The following is a 27963-nucleotide window of genomic DNA, read 5'->3' as shown; positions in this document are numbered from 1 at the left end:
GGTAGTGATACATCCAGACAGAATGCTCTCGATGGCGCACCTATAAAAGTTGGCAAGGGTATTCACTGTCATGCCAAATTTCCTCAGCTGCCTGAGGAAGAAGCAACATTAATAGGCCATTGTAAACATTGTGTCCACATGAAGAGTCCAAGAAAGCTTGTTGTGGATGACCATTCCCAGGAGCTTGAGACTCTCCACTCATTCCACCTCTGTGCCGTTAATGTGTAGGGCAGCATCCTGCCGAACATCTCAACCCCATTCTCCTGCTTTCCCTCTGTAACCCTTGATCCTGTTGATACTCAAGAGCATATCTATCTCAGTTTTAAATATACTCAATGACCTGGCCTCCACAGCCTTCTGTGGCAGTGAATTCCATAGATTCGCCACTCTCTAGCTGAAGACATTTCTCCTTATATCCATTCTAAAAGGTCTTCACTTTACTGTGAAGTTATGCCCTCGGATCCTAGTCTCCTACCAATAGAAACATCTTCCCAACATCCACTCTGTCCAGGCCATATAGTATTCTGTATGTTTCAGTTAGATCCTCCCTCATCCTTCTAAACTCCATCGAGTACAGACCCGGACTCCTCAAATATTCCTCATATGTTAAGCTTTTCATTCCTGGGATCATTCTCGTGAACCTCCTCTGAACATGCTCCAGGAACTCTGCACAACACTCCAAATACGGTCTAACCAGAACCTTACAGAGCCTCAGAAGTACATCCCTGTTTTTTATATTCAAGTCCTTCCAAAATAAATTCCATCATTGCATTTACCTTCTTAACTACTGACTCGACCCGCAAGTTTACCTTGAGAGAATTCTGAACTGGAACTCCCGAGTCTCTTTGCACTTCAGACTTCTGAATTTTCTCCTCATTTAGAAAATAGTCCATGCTTGTATTCTTCTTAACAAAGTGTATGACCTCACACTTTCCCACATTTGCCACTTCTTTGCCCACTCTCCTAACCTGTCTAAATCCTTCTGCAGCCTCCCACCTCCTCAATGCTACATGTCTCTCTACCTATCTTTGAATCATCTGCAAACTTAGCCAGAATGCCCTCAGTTCCTTCACCGAGATCGTTAATGTATAAAGTGAAAAGTTGTGGCCCCAACACTGAGCCTTGCAGATCACTACTTGTCACTGACTGCCACCCTGACAGTGTGATTAATGCATCGCTTCATTTAAACAGACAGTGCTGTGATGCATTCATGAAGAATAAAACAATGGTGCTATTTACTTAAAAATTGGTGTGAATTTGTTTATATTTGAGAGAAATATTTATTTATTTACAGAAATGGTTTCATATAATTTCTGCAACCAAAAAACATCCTATTCGTTTTTATCAGGCAAATATGTTTTCTTGCAAAGGATAAGCTTAAGGTGTAAAAGAAAGATTCTTCGGGATGTAGTGAGCAGGAAAGCTCACCTGAAGTTAAACACCTGAAACCAACTGGATTACAATTTTTGTGAGAGTCATATGAATTTTAACTCTGTATTTCCATATAATGTGAACAGGATCACACAGAATCACAGCTATTAGTGCACAAAGCGGGAGGCAACGATCAAGTGATTAAGTAAGTAATATTATTAATCCAGAAACTTGGCTAATTTTCTGGGAACCTGGGCTCAAATCTCACCATGGCAGATGATCGATTTTGAATTCAATAAAAATCTAAAATTAAGAGTCTAATGATGACCATACATCCATTGTCGATTGTCAGAAAAACCCATCTGTCCACTAATGTCATTTAGGGAAAGAAATCTGCCCACCTTACTTGATCAGGCCAACATATGATTCCAGACCCACAGCAATATGGTTGACTCTTAACTGCCATCTGGGCACTAAATGCTGACCTAGCCAGAGACACTCACATCCTGTCAGTAAATTTTAAAAAAAGACCATTAGGCCCATTTCTTCCGTTTAATTTCACTGCAATCGAATTGCCTATTTAAGTTAAGAAATAAAATATATGCATAGAAAAGAAGCAGCGCTGTATTTTATCATAAATAATGCATTCTGGATTAATAATATTACTTACTTAATCACTTGGTCTTTGCCTCCCACTTTGTGCACTAATAGCTGTGATTGTGTGATCCAGTTGATGTAAGTTTAACAAGTGTCTTATTGGAACAGCATATTGTTACAGAGTTGGAGGCAGGTAAAACACTGTTAAGAGAAAGGGGGTCATGGAGTTGTGAATGGTTGTTGTTTAATATTCACTTTTAGAGTTAAAGAATAAATTGAAACTATTTTCTTTAAATAGTGGAATTTTGGAGTTCTCTGTCTCTCATACTTTAACAGATTACGAGGCGAGGTGAGCTTTTCACAGTGTTTGGCTTAATTAACAGAAGGGTTCACCGCCATGTTGTAACACTGGTACAATTACAACATTTAAAAGGCATCTGGATGGGTATATGATTAGAAAGAGTTTAGAAGGATATGGGCAAAATGCTGGCAAATGTGACTAAGTTAATTTAGGATATCTGGTTGGCATGGACGAATTGGACCAAAGGGTCTGGAATTCTTTACCACTGGGTCATTAAGTATATTTGTGGTTGAGGCAGACAGATTTTTAATCAGGAAAGTTATGGGAAAAGCCAGAAAAGTGGAGTTGAGGATTATCAGATCATGATCTCATTGAATGTCGGAGCAGGCCTGATGGGCTGACTGGCCTCTGTCAGCTCCTATATTTTTATTTGGTGCAGAACTGCCTCTACCTTATAGGGCCAAACAGATTCTCCTGGCTCCAATTGAAACATTTTGTTTCCCTCCTACGTTAGACTAAAACTATCCTAGTCCTAAATGGCCTGCAGCTGGGAAATCTCTGGTTTAATCTTTTCCCAAAAAACGCTCTGTCCAGACCCTGTCATAGCAACCACTGCAAGACCTGTCAAAGTTTTGACATTGATACCACCATTACATGTGGGGACACCACTGACCGGGTACGCGGCAAGTGCTCACGTGACTCAGCCAACATTGTCTATCTCCTATGCTGCAGGCAAGGATGCCCCGAGGCATGGTACAATGGCGAGACCAAACGGATGCTACCAAAATGGATGAATGGACGCACAACAATCACCAGATAGGGGTGTTCCCTCCCAATTGGGGAACACTTCAGCAGTCAGGGACATTTGGCCTTGGATGTTTGGGTGACCATCCTCCAAGGCAAACTTCGGGATACACAACAACAGAGTGGCTATGCAGAGGCTGATAGCCAAGTTTGATACCCATGAGGATGGCCTCAACCGGGACCTTGGGTTCATTTCAGACTACAGGTGACCCCACTACACTGTACACTGTCACAACATATACACCCACAACAAGCACACACACACTCACGCAGACCCCTCTCTCATATACACGCCCCACACTCACACCGTCTCATAGGCTTATACTCTGTCACACACTAACAAATAGGTCTATGGTGTGGATTTGTATTTGCAGATACATTCTATTTTGTTCAAAAAGCACACAATCTGTCGGCTGTCAGTCCATATAACCTTTTATAAACTCCTACTTTGGAAATAGAACCAGATTGGGAGACAGACAGACTCTGACCTCACACCTTTGATGCATTGTCTGAGATGTCCCTAAATCATCGCGGGAACGTGACTTGAAAGATGTTCTGGGATTTACATATTAATGAATCGAAACCAGCATCCTCATTCTAAAAGATGAAAGATTTAACAGCAATCTCGGTCTGTTCAAAATATCATTTCAGTTGTGACACCCGGGAGGGGGACCGGAGAGAGTGTGACACCCGGTGGGACGGGGGACCGGAGAGAGTGTGACACCCGGTGGGACGGGGGACCGGAGAGAGTGTGACACCCGGTGGGACGGGGGACCGGAGAGAGTGTGACACCCGGTGGGACGGGGGACCGGAGAGAGTGTGACACCCGGTGGGACGGGGGACCGGAGAGAGTGTGACACCCGGTGGGACGGGGGACCGGAGAGAGTGTGACACCCGGTGGGACGGGGGACCGGAGAGAGTGTGACACCCGGTGGGACGGGGGACCGGAGAGAGTGTGACACCCGGTGGGACGGGGGACCGGAGAGAGTGTGACACCCGGTGGGACGGGGGACCGGAGAGAGTGTGACACCCGGTGGGACGGGGGACCGGAGAGAGTGTGACACCCGGTGGGACGGGGGACCGGAGAGAGTGTGACACCCGGTGGGACGGGGGACCGGAGAGAGTGTGACACCCGGTGGGACGGGGGACCGGAGAGAGTGTGACACCCGGTGGGACGGGGGACCGGAGAGAGTGTGACACCCGGTGGGACGGGGGACCGGAGAGAGTGTGACACCCGGTGGGACGGGGGACCGGAGAGAGTGTGACACCCGGTGGGACGGGGGACCGGAGAGAGTGTGACACCCGGTGGGACGGGGGACCGGAGAGAGTGTGACACCCGGTGGGACGGGGGACCGGAGAGAGTGTGACACCCGGTGGGACGGGGGACCGGAGAGAGTGTGACACCCGGTGGGACGGGGGACCGGAGAGAGTGTGACACCCGGTGGGACGGGGGACCGGAGAGAGTGTGACACCCGGTGGGACGGGGGACCGGAGAGAGTGTGACACCCGGTGGGACGGGGGACCGGAGAGAGTGTGACACCCGGTGGGACGGGGGACCGGAGAGAGTGTGACACCCGGTGGGACGGGGGACCGGAGAGAGTGTGACACCCGGTGGGACGGGGGACCGGAGAGAGTGTGACACCCGGTGGGACGGGGGACCGGAGAGAGTGTGACACCCGGTGGGACGGGGGACCGGAGAGAGTGTGACACCCGGTGGGACGGGGGACCGGAGAGAGTGTGACACCCGGTGGGACGGGGGACCGGAGAGAGTGTGACACCCGGTGGGACGGGGGACCGGAGAGAGTGTGACACCCGGTGGGACGGGGGACCGGAGAGAGTGTGACACCCGGTGGGACGGGGGACCGGAGAGAGTGTGACCCCCCCCCCCATTATCTAGTAAAGTTTTTTTTGAGAAGAATAATAAAAGGTGACCTGATTGAAAATGTCAGATCCAGGGTTGCCTTTACGGGAGTATCCTGAACTAGCTAAAAATCAAGAACTGTTCATTTAAAACAGAGATGAGATGAAGCTTTCTCGGAAGATTGAGAGTCTCTGAAAGTCTTCCCAAAATGTGGTTTCTAAAAAAGTCTTTGAATATTTTTAAGGCAGATGTAGATAAATGAGGAGTGAAAGGTTTTTGGGTTTTGGTGGGAATGTGGAGTCATCAGGTCATGCACGATTGAAAGGCTTGAGGGGCTAAGTGGCCTTCGCCAGTTTCATATGTTCATTTTGGGCAAGCTGGGGATATTGTTCAAGTCAAGATGTTTGCAAGAAGATTTTCTTAGAGGTGTTAGAAAAAAAATGAGATGTTCTTTCAACTGGCAGTTTTAAAATGCTGGGCACGGGACAAACAAAGAAGGTCTTTGGCAGAAAAAAACCTCTGCAGGATGTTAAGAATTGTTTTTACCCAGTGAGTGAAAATGAATGATAATGCTTTTGCCATGTTCTCAAAGAGCTAGCTTTATGGACTGAGGCCGCAGAAGATGTTGGAATAATGTGTGAGAAAAGGTGTTGCTAAAATCCAGTGCACAGGGTATTTAGCTCAGAGGACTTTTAATTCAACATTTCACACTTCAAATGATTCAAAGCTGTGTATGATTGCGGTACCACTGTGTTCATTAGTTCTGATTAGATCATTTTTGAATTCAAAAGGTGTTGAATTTAGATTTGCACTTTCAGACAGTTGTGCTGTTGCTGGGGCTTCATAGTTGCTAAGGTTGAGTCCCTATTTCACGGCTTACATTATACACATTAGAAATTTGTATAGTATTTACTCCTAGTGTCTTTTTGGGCTAGTGGTCAGGTGAGAATGGGAGAATGTAGTGATGACTTATTTATGCTTATTTGCTGCTAGTGTTTGTCTAACATAGCAAGAAAATAAATAGTTAACATTTATGCCCATTCTCCTTCAGCAAGCAACATTGTGTACCAAAGAAATGGTGATGGAGAAGCCAAGCCCCCTGCTTGTAGGGCGGGAATTTGTGAGGCAGTACTACACTTTGCTGAACAAGGCGCCAGACTTCTTGCACAGGTAATTTTTGTACAATTTTAGCCATTGTTCTTAAGTGGAATTCCTGCAAAAAACTTCAATATCAAACTGTATTGAACTGGCTGCATCCTTAGTCTGACTCCAACCCTGAATGCAAACAGCATTTCCTATTGGGTAGGGCAGAGACTTTAGTGCTCTCAGTAACTTCTCCTTTATCACACTGGGGACTTTGATCGACATAGCCAGTGTTTGTTGTCCCCCCCATCAACATCTCTTTCTGTTTCCTCCTCTCCAATGTGGCTCCCTAGCTTCCCTCTTGCGATGTGGTGGTGCTGACATTTGAATTCAGTAAAATTAAAACCCAGAATTTAAAAAACTCCCGTCTGGTTCAGTCATGCCCTTAAGAAAGAAAGCTGCCGACCCTGTCCATTCTAACGTAGGCGGAACCAGGTTCAAATGCTCCTTGCTGATTGGACAGTAGCTGTGCTTAGGCTGGTCACTGAGGCCTTGAGCTTCTCTTCCCAGTCACACTCTGCTAGGTCTGCTCAGAGATCTCTGTGGGCTCCCAGATATCTTGAGGTTTCACGTGGCATGTAGTGTACAGATTCACCCTTAACCTCAGGTTTTGTCATGATTGTAGAGGACAGCCTCCAAGTTATAGGTCAAGAAAATGCCTTTAGAAAACAGTCAGTCCTCCACTGTCACAAAGCGACTGGACCATCTTAAAGTTCCACTCCATCCTAGCTTATGAGTTGCTGAAGATCACCATGTGCCCTGCAAAGACTGAAACAAGAGCATGTCGACCCTGAGTTGGCCCTCTCCAGAGAAGACCCCAGTGAGTCCAGCACAATGTTCAATAGTATTGGTGTGATGGAGTCACCTTGCTTTATTGACCCCCTTTTTTTTCAGGCTGGCCTTAGTTCTGTTCTCTTCCATCAGCATAGTGTTTTTTGAGAACGGATCTTTGACCAGTGACATGAAGTTTATGGGGACTCACTCCGTGTAATGTTTTCCAAGGATGGTTTCTGTCCAATGCAGTCAAATTCTTGCAAGGTTGGCAAAGAGAATTTCAATGTCCGTTTGGTTGTGTTTTACTCCTTTTATGGTCTTTCAGTGTGGTAATACTTGCATTTCATCTGGGAATCGCTGCTAGGAACCTTCTCTCCTTGAGTTGCTCGTGATTGTCTTGCCTAGTTGTTGTGTTATGAGTTTTGTGAACAGACAGAGCAGCTTGGTGTGTAATGTGAGGGCTCCAGTGTCAGTGCCTTTCAGGCAGCTTGGGTCTTGGTGTTGATGATGAGGACAGTTAGACTCTGAGGGGCTCCATAATGGTGTTCACTTCAGACTGAGACGTTGGGGAAGCTGCAGTGTCTCCATCGTGAATGTGCTAACATCCTTGAGCCTCATTCCATATAGCCCTCATTTTGTTGATGCCCTTGATGGCTATACCTACCTCCTCTTCCTCTGTTGGCCTCATCAGCAGCACATTGTCCCTTCAACCAAGTGTTTTGGTGAATTTTCTGAGGTTCTCTTATCATTCAGGGCAGACAGTTTCATTTAAAAATCTGCTTCCTAGTTCCTCTTTATTAAATGGGCATGAAATTATGATGGCACCCTCACAATCTCTCTGGCAAAATTGGTGCCTGTTGTTCTTAATAAGATAACTATGTTGCTCTGAACAGGACTTTCTGGGCTGCAGGTATTTTCCTCGCACTGTTGTTAGTTCTGCTTTTATCTTTCTTGGTGACTTTTTTTTCCCCTCCTTGAAATCCTTTGGCAGTTTTCGGGGTCTTGCCTTGAATCCATGAGTCCTTCAGCCTGTGGGAGTCGGTTCTCAGTGTCCTAATGCTTTGGAGAGCTGCCTGAGGGGAGTGACTTCCCTGTTTGAACGAGGGGATCCTCCGTTGGGGTTGCTGCAAAATTAATCCTGGAACCTCTTGTACAGGATTGTCCAATGTTACTGTTTGGGTGTTGCTCAGTTGCTGTGCAACACTCTTCACTTTGAGATTTGCTCTCTTGGATTGAAGGGCATCTGCTGTTTGCTTATTGTTGGTGAGGAATCTGCTAAATCTCAGTTCCAACTCACAGAAGACTGTTTCTTCCTTGTTCCATTTGTACACTGTCTTCTCGGATATCGGTTTGGCTTTCTGGGGTGTCAGGTATTTCTCATTACACAATCATAGAGTCACAGACATGTACAGTCCAACTCGCCCAGGCCGACCAAATATCCTAACATAATCTCTTGTACAGGATTGTCCAATGTTACTGTTTGGGTGTTGCTCAGTTGCTGTGTCAGGCGTTTCTCATTACACAATCATAGAGTCACAGACATGTACAGTCCAACTCGCCCAGGCCGACCAAATATCCTAACATAATCTAGTCCTATTTGCCAGCACTTGGCCCATATCCCTCTAAACCCTTCCTATTCATATACCCATCCAGATGTCTTTAAAATTCTGTAATTGTACCAGCCTCCACCACTTCCTCTGGGAGCTCATTCCATACACACACCACCTTCTGCACCAAAACGTTGCCCCTTAGGTCCCTTTTGAACCTTTCCCCTCTCAACGAGAATCTAAGGCCCCTAGTTTTGAACTCCCCTACACTGGGGAAAAGACCTTGACTATCCATGCCCCTCATGATTTTATAGAGAAGCTTACCTCAGAGTGCAATGGAACCTTGATCAGATGGACCAATGGGCCGAGGAGTGGCAGATGGAGTTTAATTTAGATAAATGTGAGGTGCTGCATTTTGGAAAGGCAAATCAGGGCAGGACTTATACACTTAATGGTAAGGTCCTGGGAAGTGTTGCTGAACAAAGAGACCTTGGAGTACAGGTTCACAGTTCCTTGAAAGTGGAGTCGCAGGTAGACAGGATAGTGAAGAAGGCACTTGGTATACTTGCCTTTAGTGGTCACTGCTTTGAGTATAGGAGTTGGGAAGTTACGTTGTGACTGTATGGGCATTGGCTAAGCCAGGCTTGCAATACTGCATTCAATTCTGGTCTCCCTGCTATAGTGTGGAAGTGCTGGTGGTGTTGGACAGGGGTGGTCAAAGTCAGAAGTTATAAGACACCAGGTTATAGTCCAACAGGTTTATTTGAAATCAGAAGCTTTAGAAGTGCTACTTCTTCATCAGATGAAGTAAAGGGAAGCACATAGGTACAGAATTTATTGGCGGAGAGATCAAAAGATAGCACAAGAGGCTGAATAACAAGTTTCTGCAGGTGATCAAAGGTGTCAGATGGTGTTTCCACATGTAACAGAAGTATCCATGTCAGTGATCTAGCATGGCTTGCAGAGATTACCATGGCAGGGTTGTGTGATGTTATTCTGAAGCCTGGGTAGTTTGCTCTGAATGATGGTCTGTTTAAGGTTTGGCAGTTATTTGAAGGGAAGAAGTGGAGACATAGTTGAACTTGCCGAGATTTTGTCGTCATCATCAATGACATGTTGAAGGCTGTGAAGAACATGATGTAGTTCCTCTGTTCCAGGGAAGTACTGGACGATGAAGGGTACTCTATAAGACCATAAGACGTTGGAGTGAAAGTAAGGCCATTCGGCCCATCGAGTCCATTCTGCCATTTAATCATGGCTGATGGGCATTTCAATTCCACTTACCCTCATCCTCTCCGTAGCCCTTAATTCCTTGCGAGATCAAGAATTTATCAGTCTCTGCCTTGAAGACATTTAACGTCCCAGTCTCCACTGCACTCTGGCAATGAGGCCCACCACTCTCTGGCTGATTGTAAACCAATTTCTTTCTGATGTACAGTACATGTGTAAAGTTCTGGTCCTACACGCTAGTGAATTGCTCCTTTTGACCTTTCCTGTTCCACACCGACCATTGTTTCAGTTTTGAGCATCTATCAGAACGTTGACATTTGGATAAGTTTGACTTGTAAAACTTCAGGAAGTGCCTGCAAGTTGCTATGAGGTCATATATATCCTATTCATGAGCTACAGCTGTTCTGTTCATCCACAAGGATTTGTTCTGGAACTGGACTATTGTGCAGAAATCAAGTAAAACTGGTCATGACTCAACAAGGCTGCATCTGACAGGGCAAAAATTGAGGTGCAGGAAGAACCTGTTTGGATTTCCTGCCAAGAGCTTGTTAAATTGGAGTTGAGCATTATAGATCAGCTATAATCTCATTAATGGCATAGCAGACTCAATGGGCCGAATGGCTTACTCCTACTCCAATGGTTTTGTGACAATCGAATGGGTATTGTGCATTTTTTAAAAAGATACATTTTATGGAAGTTTCTCATCTTTCATTCATGAAAATTTGCAAGAATACAGCAAACAGTATAAGGTTAAGAGAACGACTTGCTAGACCCAAAACATTAACTCTGATTTCACTTCATGGATGCTGCCAGACGTGTTAAGCTTTTCCAGCAATTTCTGTTTTTGTTCCTGATTTACAGCATCCGCAGTTCTTTCAGTTTTTAAGAAGTATAACTTGGTGTTATCCCGTATGCTGGTAACTCTTGTGAATATTCTGATAAGTGCAAGAAAAACAAACTTCAACAAAATGTTTTTTTCAAGAAGACTTGGGTTCTGTGCTATCAATCAACTATGTATTCAATTAAAATCAAGCATGATAAGCTCACTGTGTAAAGTTTAAAAATCACACAACACCAGGTTATAGTCCAACAGGTTTAATTGGAAGCACTAGCCTTCAGAACAACCACCTGATGAAGGAGCGACGCTCCGAAAGCTAGTGCTTACAGTTATACCTGTTGGACTATAACCTGGTGTTGTGTGATTTTTAACTTTGTACAACCCAGCCCAACACCAACATCTCTAAATCATCACTGGGTAAAGATTTGTTTTGGGAACTGAAATCCTGTCTTCTCTCCAAAATTCCTTAGACCTTTATTAAGTCTGTGCATCCTTTCTCGTGTGGCTTTCCTGTTGGAGATTGGTGATGGAACTTAATGGAACATTCAAAAAGTCATTCCTCCTTCGCAATTTAAAGTTGCACAACGATCATCTTAAATCAAAAGTTAAATGAGTCGAGCATTTAAACCAGTATCTAGTTTTTATAAATCTGTAATACGTTTGAGTATGAGTGTGAATTTTAACTTGTTCTTAATAGTTGCTGTCATGTAAATTGTTTATTCAGATTGACTTGAGAGGTTCTTCATTAAAGCAGGCTGTATCAAAACCTGGAGCTGCTCAGTTTCCAGTCTGTAATTGTTATGATCTCTTGATAGACTGGTTACTTCTGAATAAAAATTTGAACTAACAGCTGAAAGAAAGACACATAACAAGTTTTTACTTCAAGCTTTTACCGTGTCACATACAAACAGAACACTAACTAAACTGGTTAACTTCACCTTAAAGATTCAAACATAATTTGACCCTATCTTTAGTCCTGGGGTTGGGGAGGTGTGGCCACTGAACCTGAAACGTTAATTCTGTTTCTCTCCATAGGTGCTACTGGACCTGCTGAGTTTCTCCAGCAATTTCTATTTTTGTTTCAGATTTCCAGCATCATCAGTTCTTTACCCATTTCTACTTTTATTGTCAACCAAAAACCTCAATGTTATGTTAGACACTGAAACAGACAAGCCTTTCTCCTGGAAGCAATCCAAAATGTTTTGCAGCTCCTAAGAGTTTTACTTTTTTTCTCTTTCCCAATACTGGCTTTCACCCTGTTTTTTCTGGGAGTGCTCCCTCGCGCTTCAGTCAGACTCCAACCTTACTTCAATTTTTCTACGAGCTCTGTCTTCAAACTGAGTGCAAGCTCCCAACCTCATTCCACGTAGTGGGCAGTAGTTTCTGTATTTTCTCTGTTTAATACACAGGACTTCCTTACCTTTATTGTGATACTGCTCCTGTTGGTTGGTTGCAGACTACCTGAGACTAAAACTGTAATTGCACCGTCTGTCATATTTCTTTGTTTTTAGAAAAACCTGCAACATAATCTCAGAATGGGCTCCTCTCACTTCTCCTTGCCAAGGGAAATCCTTTAGCTTCATTCCAGAGTAAAATTGCTAATCAGCTGATCTCAATAACTTTTCAACTTAGAAGTAAAAGGACAGGTTCCTATACACCGGTTTCAATCTTAGTATCAACAACACCTTTCTACATCTCAGAAGGTTAGGATCGTCTTGTGAATCTAGAACCAGCAAGTGTGAACCCAGCACTTGCATCTATCTCAATGAAACAGGCTGACCCGATCTTTGATACTTAATGGCTAAACCACCCAAATCTATTGTCTGCAGATTCTAGCATAGGATATATGACCCAATTCCATTTATCTGAAATTGAAATATATAATCCCAAACTACAGCACTAGTATAAACCATAGATAAAGTTCTAAAGCATAATAATTACTTAAACATTAAAATTATAATCAAATTGATTGAACTGCTTTGGTTTCACCCTCGGGGTAAATTGCTGTTTTGTCTTTGATCCACATGAATGACGTTTTGGAGCGTTTGTGGAGAAATGTTTCAATTTTTCACTTCTCATTTATTCAGCTTGGTATTTGGAGAGGCTTCTGTGTTTGTTTTTGGGGAATGTCCAACGCTGGATCCCACAATGTTCGAGTTATAATGGCACAGAAGGCACTGAACCATTCGACCTGTTGAGTCCACACCTACTCCATCGAGTCATCCCTATCAGTCAAGTCCCACTGCATTCATGTGGCCTCACAGCTTTATTTCCTTTAGCAGCCCATTCAATTTCCTTCTGAAATCTTTCATTGTCTCCATCCAGCGCCATCAAAGGCAGTGCGTTCCAATGCATTCTATGTAACTGTGAGCATACATAGATTCTGTCACCAGAGCTTGGTCTGTTAGGCATATGCTAACTTCCCTTATAGAGGTTTATAAAATCATGAGGGGCATGGATAGGGTAAATAGACAAGGTCTTTTCCATGGGGTGGGGGAGTCCAGAACTGGAGGGCATAGGTTTAGGGTGAGAGGGGAAAGATATAAAAGAGATCTGAGGGGCAACTTTTTCACACAGAGGGTGGTGCGTGTATGGAATGAGCTGCCAGAGGAAGTGGTGGAGGCTGGTACAATTGCAACATTTAAGAAGCATTTGGATGGGTATATGAATAGGAAGGGTTTGGAGGGATATGGGCCGGGTGCTGGCAGGTGGGACTAGATTGGGTTGGGATAACTGGTCGGCATGGGCGGGCTGGACCGAAGGGTCTGTTTCCATGCTCTACACCTCTATGATTCTATGACTGTATGTTGTCTGAATATATTACATTACAAAGTGGACAGGATACATGTTTCAAGTATGACTTTTTTTTGTTTTTTTTAATGTTGCAATGTCAAGTGCTGCTGGTAAACATTCAAAGAATGAACCTTTCCAAGGTTGTTATTAATGGTTAGTTTTGCTTGTAACCCTTGTCTCCAGGTTTTATGGGAGGACCTCCTCTTACGTTCATGGTGGATTGGATGGCAATGGGAAGCCAGCAGAAGCAGTTTATGGCCAAGCTGTGAGTACCCTCTGATTTTTGTCCAGCAAATATTAATATTAAAGCTAAACTTTTCACCACACACACTAACTCTGCCGTACATATTCACTGTGTCCCTTCTAAGGGAAAACAGTGGGTTCTGTGCTCTGTACGTCATTAGTTTAACTCCATCTCAAACTCTTGCTCCATTTCCCTCCAAGCATCCTTGGCCTTACAGCAGCTGTTGCTGAACCATGATTAACACCTGGAACACAAGACCATTTCCATGCTCTTCCCCTAACCCGGGAAAGTTCGAATCTACTGGATTTCTTCTTTCACCTTAAATTTATATCCTACTTCATTTCAAATAAAAGTTTTCAGCCCCATAATTTTTGCACAGTAGCAAGAGTTGGAATTTTCAGGTGCAGGATTTCACATTAGAATTACCTTGAATTGCCCATTCTCGTAATCCATTGGGTCTTAGGATAGAGATGCCCAGTATTCTAAATTAGATTCACATTGAATTAGTACAGCTCAAAACCTAGTCACTAATATGCATTAGCTGTTGCATGTTGCTTTCTACCTGAGTTCAACCTCTATTTCCCCCCCAATTGATTGTTGTACTATGAACTTTCCATTTCTTCCAAAATATGGTTACCTGGCTTCCTGAATCCAGTTTATTTGAGCCACCGCATTCTTGTCTGGTTTAGATGCTTATGATTTTCTGGGAGTAGGACCCTGATGGTCAGAGATCTCTTTGCCTAAAAATTACATCTCTTATCTGGACTGAATCTTAATGAAGATGGATGTTGTGGGCACACTACATCATCAAGGTGGGCTATGCATATTGTTTGCCCCAAAATCTCCACATTTACATTACTAATTCTCAATTTTCAAGACCTGCATTTTTAAAAACTTGTTTCAACATATTTGCTTTAGGCGACACATTAAATTCCTTTTAGATCAGAATTTATAACAACGCAGTTATTAGCTTTTTAAATGTTACAATATTTAAAAATATTGTCAATTCTAAATTGTGCTTGATGTGTAGGAGATCCACAAGAAGGTCATGTCCTTGCAGTTTAGTGATTGCCATACAAAGATTCGCCATGTCGATGCACATGCAACACTAAGTGACGGGGTGGTTGTACAAGTGATGGGCGAGCTGTCGAACAATGGGCAGCCAATGAGGAAATTCATGCAGACTTTTGTCCTGGCTCCAGAGGTCGGTTTATAACTTTGCAAATGATTATATTTTTAGCGTTTGTTTCACAGTGTAATGCAAATTGATTCAGTATCCTTTGCATTTGAAGATGAAAGGAATTAGAGCTGCAATAAATCACATGGCCCTTTGAGCCTGCTGTTGATATTCAATGAGATTGTGGTTGATCTACCTGAACCTCAATGTTCCCAACCCTAGCTCCACATCCTCTCGTTTTTGTCTTGTGCCATAAATCTAATGATTACACAGTCACAGCATCTTTGGTTTAAGAATTTCATGTTGTGAAACTTGAAAGGGTTCAGAAATGATTAACAAGGATGTTGCCAGGATCGGAAGGTTTGAGCTAATTGGGAGAGGCTGAATAGGCTGGGGCTGTTTTCCTTGGAGTGTCAGAAGTCTTATGGAGGTTTATAAAATCATGAGGGGCATAGATAAGGTAAATAAAGAAGGTCTTTTCCCTGGGGTGGGGGAGTCCAGAACTAGAGAGAATGGGTTTAGAATGAGAGAGGAAAAATTTAAAAGGGACCGAAGGGGCAACTTTTTCACATAGAGGGTGGTGCGTGTATGGAATGAGCTGTTAGAGGAAGTGCTGGATGGTTGGTATTTTAAAGGCATCTGGATGCATATATGAATAGGAAGGGTTTAGAGGGAATTGGGCCAAGTGCTGGCAAATGGCACTAGATTAGGTTAGGATATCTGGTCAGCATGGACGAGTTGCATCAAGAGATCTGTTTCCATGCTATCCATCTCTGTGACTCTATAAGAGATACTAAGTATTCAAATGTTGCTTCCCATGAGATCTAGTGTTTTATTATTATTGAATGTAGTTTCAATGTAAAATCACAGTAGAGAAGTAACTCACATAATGCTTGAAAGCCTGTAAAGAATTTTAATGATACAGTGACTATTATAATGTAACACAGGCCCTACCACCTGCACTATGAACAGTCTTACAAGGCAATTGGATTTGATAGGTTGTTGGTTTCTAAGCTTTTATTAATTTTAATTGACACAAGAAAAGGTTTCTTTTCTCTTCCCAAGTGCAGTTAGGGGTATTCTAGGCAGAGTTTATGATTGCAATTTTCAGTTTTTCTTGAAAAAATAAATTATGAGAAATTAAATAGGATGAAAATAAGAGAAGCTGAAGAGGCAGGAAATGGGAGGAGCAAAAGAGTAGAAAATCTTCTCCTAATATTTGTTTGGCCCTACTATTATTATAATCCACCACTTACAAGCCCCAAGTTGGCGGAGTGTTGGGGAACTCCCTACTTGCATGGATGAGTGCAGCTTCGACAACACTCAAGATGCTCAATGCCCTTCAGCTCAAAGCAACCTCATTCAATTGACACTACATCTGCAAACATTCCCACTCTCCATCACCAACATGCTGTCGCAGCAGTGTGTACCATCCACAAGATATGTCGCAGAAATTCACCCAAGCTCCTCCGGCAACACCTTCCAAACCTACAATCACTTTGATCTCAAAGGACAAGGGCAGCAGATACAAGGGGACACCAAGTTCCTGTCCAAGCCACTCACCATCCTAACTTGGAAATATATCGCTGTTCTGTCATTGTCACTGGGTCAAAATCCTGGAATTCCCCCCTTAAATACATTATGGGTCAACCCACAACATTAGGACAGCATCGGTTCAAGAAGGCAGCTTCTCAAGGGGCAACTAGGGACAGGCAATAGATGTTGGCCCAGCCAGTGACAGTATCATCCTGCAAATGAAATAAATCATAAACCACTGAAACTGAGCTAAAAATTTTAAACTGCCACAGGATAGGAAATCTTTTGTTTCACTGAGGCTGCATGGCATGTAAAGGTCACACTATAAACATGCAATGACAGTCTGCCATTGTTCAAACAAAGGTATAGCTTGAGGGAGAGGGGGAGAAAATACACAGATATTAGCTCAAATTTGGATCCCCCAAACCAGAGTTGCCCAAAAACCCCATATTTTTTAGATTAGATTGGATTACTTACAGTGTGGAAACAGGCCCTTCGGCCCAACAAGTCCACACCAACCCTCCAAAGAGTAACCCACCCGCCTACATTTACCCCTTCACCTAACTCTATGAGCAGTTTAGCATGGCCAATTCACCCTGACCTGCACATCTTTGGACTGTGGGAGGAAACCGGAGCACCCGGAGGAAACCCACACAGACTCTGTCAGTGAACTTTATTTGTCAATAATCAATGAGAAAAACTTACTGGAGCAATTCAGCTTGATTTTTGCATTGGCACGGTAACATACTGGACTATTTAATGAGCTTTGAGGCAGTCAATCCGAACGCTGCAAATAGCTCTAGACTTCATCTGACTCAGCTTCACTTAATCCACTGAGCAGTCATGACTCATCAGCTTTAGTTATTATTATTTCAAATTGTGTCAAACATTGATTCTGACAAAGGGTCGTTGTACTCTAAATGTTAACTCTGTTTTTCTCTCGACAGATGCTGCTAGACCAGTTGAGTTTCTCAGGCACTTTGTTTTGGTTTAATTGTTTCTTCACATTAGTGTATTTTTTCTTCATACTTATTCACCTGATCTCAGTCTCTGATTAACTCAAAGAAGGTTCTATTTCTTTTTATCTCTGAAACCTGGCAACAGCCAAATCTGGTGCAGAATTTGGCTGCATGTTTGTAGGATGGTGGTTTTGAAATGCTGTACCTGTTCAATGACTTCTTCCTCAGTCCAGCAATGTCACTGACTCCTCCGTTCCAAATATTTTTAAATCTTTGCATTGTTCATCAATAACAAGATTACGCCTGTGCAGGTTTTTATTTTGTTGGAATAGATCTGCTGTGTGAATTTATTTGACCACTGAAGATCTTGAGTGTAATTTTCTTGCATCATTTCAAGGTTTCTTTCATGCCAATAGGTAACTGGTAAAACCATATGTATTATTCCAGTTTGTGGGAAGGAATGCTTAATGAGAAAGTTAAGTTTGAATTCACCTAAGGATTGTTGTAATATGTGATGAGCTTTATGATTATTATTCAATACAAGATTATTATATTTGCTGAGATTAACATGCTCCCTTTTTCCCCCAAAATAACTACAGGGCTCTGTTCCAAACAAATTTTATGTCCATAATGATATATTCCGCTACCAGGATGAAGTCTTCGACTCGGATGCAGAATTGGAAGAAGGTAATAATCCAGGGATGTGCGTTGCCCAGTGGTGATTAAGTTGTAGGTTGAAAATTTATGGGTTAATATAAAAAAAAAGGACAGTAATTCAATGTTATAGTGTTCCATTGCGGAACATCAGTTGCAGGATTTTCTTGACTTATGTTTTAGTAGCATTTGAGATAGTTTAACTTGCCTGACACACAGGGTGGTTTGATCCAAACATGGATGTTGCATAAATTACTGCCGTATTTACTTAGCTCCACCTTAACTTGAGAGTTCCAGGCATTCTGTAAAAAAACAGATTGGAGTCCTGTGTTATAGATAGTACCTAATCTCCATAATGCCACTGATATTCCCGACCGTCCCGAGTAAATGAGGAAGAGCATGCATTGCATGCACATGGTATAGTGAGCCCCACTGGTTCTCCCTGAATAGCTGGGTTCCACTCCTAAGACAGCCAAGGAAACAGTAATTGCTTCTTATGAAAATGGATTCTCTGCATACAGCCCACACCTGGCAGGTAGCTGAGGTCTTAGCCACTAACTGCCTTTGCACAATGCCATTCTCTCTCTCTGTCTGTCTCTCTCTCTGTCTGTCTCTCTCTCTGTCTGTCTCTCTCTCTGTCTGTCTCTCTCTCTGTCTGTCTCTCTCTCTGTCTGTCTCTCTCTCTGATGCACCTGTCCCAAATTACAATCAACACTGGTCCCTGAAGAATGAGGATATAAATTTTCCTGCTTCTGGCATTCATCAGTCAATGAAGAGAGGTCGAAGGGTGTGTGTCTGCGTTTCTTGCCAATATATTTTGATCGCTGTGGCACCTCGTGTTTAACTTTCCAAGATTAACCTGACCCAGAGATCTGCTGAGTTCACTATATCTTGCCAGTGGGACTTCTGGTATCTGGCTGTTGTGATGCTGGGGTGTCTCTAGCAACTTGTCCTAGACCCAAGTATGTTCCACCTATTCCTGTCCACTTTGTATCATTTCTGATATGTTTCCTCCATATCCCTCCCATGCATAATTAAAACGTTCTTACTAGAATGTAGTTGCTCCTCTCCTCGGACCTTCCTCACCCTTCTCTTCCCTCTTGACGCAATGTTTTGGTTCGTTCTTCTTTTATTTTTAAAACAGTCAAACTTGAAGGCCCCCTATCTCTTGTCTCATGTTCATGGTCCTGTTCCTCTGCAGTGAGTAACTCAGCAGAACAGCAGTGGAACTGTAATGCATCTTGTGGTGCTGCACGTGTGGGTCTTGGCAAGAAATCCAGGCTGTGTCAATTTTTTTTTAACGTAGGCAACCATGGAATTTCTGAAGGTTATTTGTGCTAAACCACTACTTAAGCTTGTGTGAAGTTTGAATGTATTCAAAGCGTAATCATTTAGATGTTTTACGACTATTGTCTGTGTTGAAATGAATGCCTCAATAAATTGATCTCCTCCTTAAGTTAGTTTGCACTTTTCAGAGTCTGAAGAGGAGTTCGAGGAAGAAGCTGAAGAGCATCAGCTGTCTCCTGAGCCTGTGCAGGAAAATACCAGCAATACATATTATGAGTCTCACACTGTCAGGTAAATCCTAAATCAGTAAAAGGTAATGTCACCACAGTTCATAGGGTTGCTCTGATATTAGAGAGAGACGACAGGTGTTGGTTCAACCTGCAGGTCACCATGCCTCAGTTCATTATAAGAATAGTGATTACAGTTGACAGCAACAGAAAATAGTAGATGCTGTGAATCTGACGTAAAAACAAAATGCTGCGTGAGAGCTGGTCCAGCAGCAAAGAGAAACACTGTATAGCATTTCAGATCTGTGACCCTCTGTTAGTTCTACTGAAAATGTTATTTACCTGAAACAACCTCATGAAAACTAGATTATTTGTTTTCTCAGCTTGCTGCTGGATTTGTGCACATTCGTTTTGGGTGTTTAAAGCTCATCTCAACAGTGTGAGCCTTTTTGTGTTAATTTGGGGAACAGGTCATGGGCGCAACCTTATGGGTAAGGGGTCAATCGTTTACAGTGAAGGGTGTTTTCTTTTTCACTGGGAGGTCAGTGAGTATCTGGATTTTTGTACCCCAGTTGGATGCTCAATCGTTGAATATATTTAAGGCTGAAGGAGTTTTTCTGGTCCCTTAGGGAATTGATGATATGGGGAGTGGGCATGAAAGTGGAGTTGAGCAAGGTGTTTGGGCATGATAGAGTGAGCATGTAGGGGTGAATGGTCTACTCCTAATTCTTAAACTTTTAGGATGATTTTTGCAGGAGTCTTTGAGTTAATTGGCATCAATGGTCAGTGTCAACCGTTTATATTTCAAATGGCAAATTGATCAGATGTTGAAAAGGTTTCTTCAGCGTTTGTGGCCCCCTGAATCATTCTAGTGTATAGCACTTCCACATTACACCATCCTATAGTTCCTCTATTATTTTATTCATTCAAACGATGTAGTTGAATATGGCAAGGGCCAGCATTTATCATCCATCTGCAGTTGTACCTGTAATCTGTCACTCAGGCAGCATATGTTATTCTTAAATGTGATCTAACTAAAAGAAGTACCTTTGCATTATCATTCCATTTTGTTTGGATTGCAATTTGTTCACAACTTGTACATTATATTTTCAATCTTCATGCTAACTTTGAATCACTTTCACAAAGTGAACTGATTTCTGTTGAATATTTCTGTGCTTGCTCCAATGAGCAATATTTCAGCATTTGATGTTGCTCTGACTGAGGTGAGAGCACGTATGCAGAACTATTTTGGGCTCTTTCTCTATAGAGTTTTGATATGCTACCTTGAGGTATGTCTGAATTTCACTGTTTTGTTTTTGTTTAAAGCAATGGTGTAGAGGAAACTGTGGAAGAGGCAGCTCCTGAACCTGAGCCTGAACCTGACTCAAACACTGAGGAGGTAAAACCAGATCCGGAGCTGCCCGAGAAGAATGTGGAAGAGTTGGAAGAGAAGGCTCCCTCTCCAGCCCCAGTGGAACCAGTTTCTCAAGCACAAGAGACACCCAAGGTTAATGTCAATTATACTGGTTGTGTGGGTTACTCTTAGTGGCAGGTGTAACTTGTCCATTATTTTGTAAATCACTCCCTAATTTATAAACCAAAGTGTTTTTTGAGTAAAACGTAGACTTTGCGTACAGACAGGGCTTCAAAATGATGCAAGTTGTACGGAGTGGTTAGTTAACTGAGTATTTATATTAAATCATAGTTACTAAAGGTTAAAACTGAATGGTAAGTTGTAGCAGTTTAAGTTGACTGTAACACCATTGAAATAGATGTATTAAATGCAATTGCCCTATATAATTAGCACCAATAAGCTGCCAGACTGCAATTGTACCCTATTTAAAGGCTCAGGAACTTTTTTATATTTGAGGGAATGCTTTATTTCTTGATAGTAGCATAGGTATGTGTTGCATTCTCTGCAGGCTTTCTCCTGGGCCTCAGTGACAAGTAAAAATCTGCCTCCTAGTGGTACAGTTTCTTCCTCTGGAATTCCTCCCCATGTTGTTAAAGCACCAGCCTCACAGGTAATCTGTGAATGGACTTGCATATCTATATAAAAATAATTCAAATATGCTTTTCTTCAAAAGAAAAGCTTAGATATTCTGTCTGTTTTTCAATTTGGATTAGGTAACTATTAACTTTTTTAAAAACTGCAAGCATAGATATTTTTGTTAGCTAATGTTAGTACATACCCTTGATAAATTAATGTCAGTCAATTACAAGGGGGAGACTGCTTTTGCTTTAGGCAGGAAGCTGCTAATGCAAGTCGTTGTGGAAGAAGCATGTTGAATTAAGCCACTGTAGCAACTTCACTCCTCTTCTTTCCTGTCTCCCACTTTTAATTGCAGCCAAGAGCAGAAGCTAAAACCGAAGTGCAGGCTCAGCCCCCACGGCCCCGTGACCAGCGTCCTCGTGAGAGGCTGGGCTTAGTGTCCAGAGGACCCAGAACAGGTCAGCAGGTTATTGTACTCTTTGGATTTCATTCAGAACATTACAGCAGTAAAGGTTGGAAAGGATTTACACACCCAGCATGATGAGGTTTACATGAATTACCAGGACAGGCAGGTACGTCCAATCAGGAAGTCAAAAGAATCTTCTTTCCCCAGAGAACAAGGAGAAGATGGAGCTCATTCCTAAAGGGAGTGGTTGAGGTGAATAGTGCAGAGATATTTAAGGGGAAGCAGGATAAGCACAAGTGAGCGAAAGGAGCAGAAGACTATGATAAGGTTAGTAGAAAACATACGGTGGAAATTGTTTATAATGTGCAGAAGCAGCAGCATGGATCTTCAGTGCCAAATAGCCTGTTGGTGTTTGGTACATTTGATGTTAGGGCAGGTACTGTAATGATTGGATCAGAAGCAACAGAAGCCGACACTTGATGGTGTCTGTGTGGCTGACTCCACTTTTTCATTTGGATTTGCTTTCGGCCCAACACACTGATAAGTCCATTGTTAGATAAGATAACTGGAAGTCCCATCTGTCTGCTTAGCTGCAGTGTAATCTAAGCTTCACAATCTCAGGGCAGGGCATAGGACTCTGAGCCAATCCTGAGAATGCTTAGCGCTGAGACTGGGATGACCAAGAAATTGAAAATTAAGAATGGAATATTCATGTAATCTAGCAAAGACATCAAAATGAAATGTGAAAGGCAGATACAGGTCAGATGTTTCCCTTGATAGGGGAATTTAGCACAGTTTAAAACTAAGGGGATACCACTGAGGTCTGAGATGAGAAATATTTTTACGTAGATGGTTTTGAAGCCCTTGGAATTCTCTGTCACAGAAGGCTGTGGAAACTCCATCTTTGAATATGTTGCAGTTAGAGATTTACAATCAGAAATCAGTGTTGTACAGGCTAATAGGGATAGTATGAGTTAAAGACATTGGGGTCTTCGGTCAGCCATGATTGTAGCAAATAGCAGAGCAGGCTCATCAGGGCCTGTTCCTGTGGTTCATCAGCAAATGTCTGGAAGCTGAACCTGTGTTAGCGGTAGACTTGGGGAAAGGTGGGTCTCTGGCAGTATCAATACAAATTGGGAAGAGAAGATCCAGTTACAGTTTGATCAGAAAGACTGATACTCAGCATTGAAATGTTATATAACCTTTTTAATTGTTCTTAAAGGAATCTGTTTGTAAGGTACGGATGATGATTGTTAACAAATTTGAAATGAAAATATTGAGTTTTTAAGCTAATATGAAGCGGATTTAATTTGAGTTGCAGGTCGAGAAATGGAATCAAATGAGGTTGAGAGTCGTCGAATCATCCGTTACCCAGATAGTCACCAGCTCTTTGTTGGCAACTTGCCCCATGATATTGATGAAAACGAACTGAAAGACTTTTTTATGAGTGAGTAATTAGTCAAATAACTGAAGTCCAATTTGAAAAAAGCTAAAATCTTAACAGTGATTGATTCCTTACTGAATAGGGATAGGTTATCCTATTGTATTCTAACCTTGAAATCGATGTCTTCAATCTTTTATCGAGCAGTGGTTTACTGTAGCTTCATGTTTGTATATGTTTGATCTCCGGTGTTGTGTATGTAAAGTTCTTGAACTTAGCAGAAGTGTCACAGGTGACCTCTGTATCAGCTGGCCAAGGCAGATAGATGCAGTTGGTATATTGGGTGGGGAGAGGAAGGAAGCCAATATTGCAACCACATTGACGAACCAAGTCATGTTGTATGGGTTCTGTGAAACCGGTTGATAGCAAGGTGATTATTAGGCTTGCTCGTAACTGGAGGAAAAAGAATATTCAACTTTAATAGCTTGTCTGAAGCCTGTTGGGTTCATATGCCATGTTACTCTAACTCTGTTTTTTCACAGTAATTAATGGCTGTTTCTTCAGCCTGCTGAAGTATTGATCAGCCATTGCGTTGTTGCTGTGTTTGCATTGTTCAAACCTGTTTCTTTGCATGCTGCGTAGGTTTTGGCAACGTGGTTGAACTCCGCATTAATACAAAAAGCAGTGGAGGAAAGCTGCCCAACTTTGGATTTGTGGTTTTTGATGATCCTGATCCTGTTCAGAGAATCTTGAGTGCCAAGGTAAGAACAAATGAAATAATTGTGCATTTCTGTAGTGCCTGTGACAACATTGGGGTCACCCAGCATGACTTAGAGCCACTGGAATACATTGGAAGTGCAGTTGCTGTTGAAATGCAGCAAGTTACCACAAGCAGCAGTACGTGTAAACAGATAGGATTTCTTATCCTGTCATGCCTGCGAGAAAGAACAATGTGGAAGTGCACTTCTACTCAGAACAACGCTTGCATTTCACTGCAGAGCTCAGATAGTTAGATTAGAAGAAAGACATGCATTTCTATCACTGCTTCAGGACATCCCAAAAATGTAGGAGACAAGGCAGGCCCTTAGCACAGAGCCAGATCTCTCAAATAACAATGCAGTTGTAAATGCAAATTATTTGGCCAGTGCAGTGTTGGTTGAATGATGATTGTTCACCCAGGGAGACCTGGGGGCTGGAAGAGGTACTGCCCTTCCCTATCCCTCTCTCGTCAGGCGATCATGTGGGGAATTGAACCTGTCTGACTGAGCTGACTGAAATAGCCGCATCACTGCAAATATCAGTTTTTTTTTGAAAACTTGAATCGGATAAATGTTCAGCAAGCGCGCTAACACTGAAATCTGTGTTCACAGCCGGTCATGTTCCGAGGCGAGGTCCGCTTAAATGTGGAGGAGAAGAAAACCCGGGCTGTTCGTGAAGGAGAGCGTAGAGGCGGCGATGACCGTAGGGATAACCGCCGCAGTGACAGAGGCTCTGGTCTACGCGGCATGATCGGTGGTGGGATGATGCGAGACCGTGACTCCCGTGGACCTCCACCCAGAGGTGGCATGGCACAGAAGCTGGGTCCTGGACCGGGCAGGGGGGGACTCCCCAGTGAAGGTCGGTTTGCTGGACTCCGTCGCTAAGCACCACCGCTCCCGATATCCCGCTGGTGACACCACACTCTTCGTTTACTCTCTCTCTTTGTTTTTTGCGTTATTGTTAATTTTGGCTTTGGAATGTGACACAGCCTGTTTTTCATCTCTCTGTGAAAACAAGCCTTCTTTTTACCAGTTACATCAAAGTGATCATTTTCCCTATTTTTGGAACAGGATTTAAGCAAAAAAAAAACATTGTATAAGAACTTGGAAAAATAAACAAAGGCTTTGATTTAATTGGAACCCATTTTAAAGGTCTGAAGATTCACCTATTTAGAAACAAAAATCAATCTCAGGCCTTTGGTGCAACTTGGCTGCTTTATATCATAAATTTGTCAAGTTTCTACCCAATAATATTGAGAAAAACAAATTGGTGCAATTGGAGAAGCTAGCCTTGATAATTCTCTTTTTAGAAAATACTTCGCTCAAGAGTTTGTGTTCATGCACTCATCAGAATGCACTAATGGGTACTCTTTAAAGCGTCATTCGCCATGGCAACTGCAAGAGGAGACGGGTGAAAATCCAGCCACTGTCCTCTTCGGCAGGGAAGGATGACTGACCAGATGTGGGCTTTGAATCTTATATACTTGCTGTGACCGACACGTTTTCCCACATCTGTAAACCTTAATGGACAACGTTTGAATCAGTTTCAGATGGAGGTGGATTTTTTTTTCTTCGAACTAAAAATTAAAATACAAAAGCAATTGTGAACACGTTAACAGCCCTGAACTCGAGTTTGGTGGCATGTCCTCTCATTTTTCTATCTACCCCACTGCAATACAGGGATGCCTCGCTGCTCAGTACCAATTTTCTTTCCCTCAATCTGTGCAGTTATGAATGTGCAGCGAAAATCATAGCTAAACTTTACTGTTTTAGTTCTTTCAATGTGTAAAGAGCATGATGGTGCCTTCTATTGATACGTCATTCCAGTCTCGCTGGCAACTCTTCTACGGATTGTACTCACCGCTGTTGTACAAAGCCAAACCGCTGTAGAACCTTACGGAATCACTAGTGTGTGACAAAATACAAAGATGCGGAAAGCTGCAGAATCCTGGCTTGTGGGTGGGGTAGGGCTGGGGGAGGCAAGAGCAAAACAAAGTATTGAAGAAAGAAGAAAATTGCACAATATCCATTCACCTGTTCCAAGCTGTTGTTTGTTTTATTTTTGTATCATTCCTGCAACTAAAGGTTGTTTCTGTTTGACTTCGGGAAATTAGGAATTTAAAATCAAAACCCAGTATTGTTACCGTTTTGAAAAATATGCAAAAAGTATGGTTGTGCACATGCATTCATCTGCACAAAGTGTTGTCTGACGTGCTCATCTATAAGGTTTTGAACCAGTCTGTGTAAAGCAAAGCCTTGAGGGAAAGCTACATTATGCAAAGGTTAAACTGCTGCGTTTTTGTTTCGAAACAAAGGAGAAACAGTTTGACCGACCCGTAAAGGATACTGCAGCTTTTAATCCAGACTCAGCAGCTGTCTGTGCTCCATTTACTAAACAACAGTTTAGGGGTGTGTGTTAAACTAACCTTTGTGAGCTTGGTACAGGTGAAAGCTGCTGATCGGGATGAGGAATGTCATTAAGTCACAGCTTCTAGCAGCAATGCACATTTATCAGTAGCGCAGTGATTTGTTTACATGCACAGCTTGAGGCTGTCACCTGTTGACTGTTCCACAAAACTGACAGATACACAGTAACGTCTACTTGTTCCAAATGTTGGTGGGAAGGATTATTGTGTCTGTTGGTTTTGACTTTTGTTTGAAAATTTCTGAGGTCTTCCTTGTTTTGATGGTAGTCTTGCACTATTTCTCAAATTCTGGGATACATTAGTAGTTTTTGTGTTTTCAATCTAATTGTTTAAACTTTTTTTTCCCCTGACTGATTACTTCAGATCTATTAATGTGGCCTGGAAATATTGTACTTGAAGTTTCCATCGGGCAAGGAAGGGTTGCGTGTGTCTCTTTTTTTTCCTCCCCCCTCCCTCACCTCAATCTTACTTGAAACCCTCGCCCTGGACACAGAACTTTGGTTTCAGTATGATTTGCACAAGTTCATTGCCAAGCAGTTTACCAGAGTTTGACAGATTTCTGCTGTGCTATTTGCTACACCTCACCAGCATTGAACTTCACCTTCTCTTCAAACCACTTCTGGGAATGAACACCGTCCACAGGAAGTGCTTGCGTATAAGTTTAGTTCACTTGAGAAAGATGAGCCATCCTTCAATCTGGCTTGCTTCTCACCGTCTTTAAGTATTGATCAAACCAACAAAAAAGAAAATCAACAATCTGGAGACATCAGAATGTGGTGACTTCCTGGTGATTTGTTCACTGAATTTAATTGTGTGCTGTAGTCCTGTTTCCCCATTCCCTCGAGTCGTCAATAATACCCCTGAAGCAAAGTTAGGTGACTTCTTCCACTAAGAGTGTTATTACTGGGTGGCACTAGATGCTGGTTTATGTTACTGTAATGGAGCAATATCATTCCATTTTTGCCAATGGGTTGGGCTTTTACCACCTTGGCTTTTGTGGGTATTGTAGATAATGGTTTTCCATCTTAAGCTGATATGTTTGACCATCTTATGCTGTTAGAGCATAGTAATAGTTACATGTGTTGCAGGTGGCAAATCTTCGTTTTTGATTTTCATTTTGAATGTGTTGGACTAAACATACAATAAACTACTGATATCTGAAGCATTCAAAATTAGTCTTCAGTTTCTGTAATTCTTGTGTCATGGTTTTAGAACTTACACCTTTCATTCTTCAAGATATTCCACCAGCAAATGGAAAACTTTTCAAACTGTAAACGCTTCGGCTCTATTGATGTAGATGATGTGTTCAATTTGATATTCAGCAAGATCCCACAGGCAGGTGGATGATGAATAATGGTAGTTGTTGAGAGATCTGTGTTCAACCATAAGAACATCAATAGCTCGAGCCTGCTCCACTGTTCAATAAGTTCACAGCTGAGCTAATCTGATCTTCTCAACTCTACCTCCTTGTCTGTTCCCTGTGATCCTCAACCCCATCCCACCCCCAGTAGTTCAGCACAGGACAGCTCCCTATTCTGTGTAAAAGGCCACAAAGGCTTTTCTGTACAGCAGGACAGTCGAATGGAGTCCGTTTAGATGTAAACACTTTAAACTCCAATTATACTTGAGCTTCTGACTTGAATGCAAACATGACTA

General features: G+C 42.5%; 2 protein-coding genes across 4 annotated transcripts; one reads left to right on the top strand and one right to left on the bottom strand.

Moving 5' to 3' along the window:
- LOC122539264 (mucin-2-like) lies at positions 1-5779 on the bottom strand. Its single transcript, XM_043673966.1, has 3 exons — positions 5755-5779; positions 3562-4966; positions 1-40 (listed from the first exon to the last, which is right to left on the bottom strand). Exons 1-2 carry the CDS (start codon positions 5777-5779, stop codon positions 3708-3710), a joined length of 1284 nt encoding a protein of 427 aa, XP_043529901.1. The 3' UTR covers positions 1-40; positions 3562-3707.
- Positions 5780-5963: 184 nt separating this feature from the next.
- g3bp2a (G3BP stress granule assembly factor 2a) lies at positions 5964-27479 on the top strand. Of its 3 annotated transcripts, XM_043674493.1 has the most exons (11): positions 5964-6104; positions 13443-13524; positions 14534-14707; positions 17775-17862; positions 19305-19407; positions 20670-20850; positions 21266-21367; positions 21692-21794; positions 23064-23189; positions 23766-23884; positions 24494-27479. In XM_043674493.1, exons 1-11 carry the CDS (start codon positions 5968-5970, stop codon positions 24764-24766), a joined length of 1488 nt encoding a protein of 495 aa, XP_043530428.1. In that variant the 5' UTR covers positions 5964-5967; the 3' UTR covers positions 24767-27479. The 3 variants fall into 3 exon arrangements, with proteins under 3 accessions (XP_043530428.1, XP_043530430.1, XP_043530429.1); XM_043674495.1 differs by lacking the exon at positions 14534-14707; XM_043674494.1 differs by lacking the exon at positions 21266-21367.
- Positions 27480-27963: the final 484 nt, after the last annotated feature.

Source organism: Chiloscyllium plagiosum, chromosome 32 (assembly GCF_004010195.1).
Source record: "Chiloscyllium plagiosum isolate BGI_BamShark_2017 chromosome 32, ASM401019v2, whole genome shotgun sequence".
Classification (NCBI taxonomy): domain Eukaryota; kingdom Metazoa; phylum Chordata; class Chondrichthyes; order Orectolobiformes; family Hemiscylliidae; genus Chiloscyllium; species Chiloscyllium plagiosum.
This window is presented reverse-complemented; position numbering and strand designations above follow the sequence as displayed.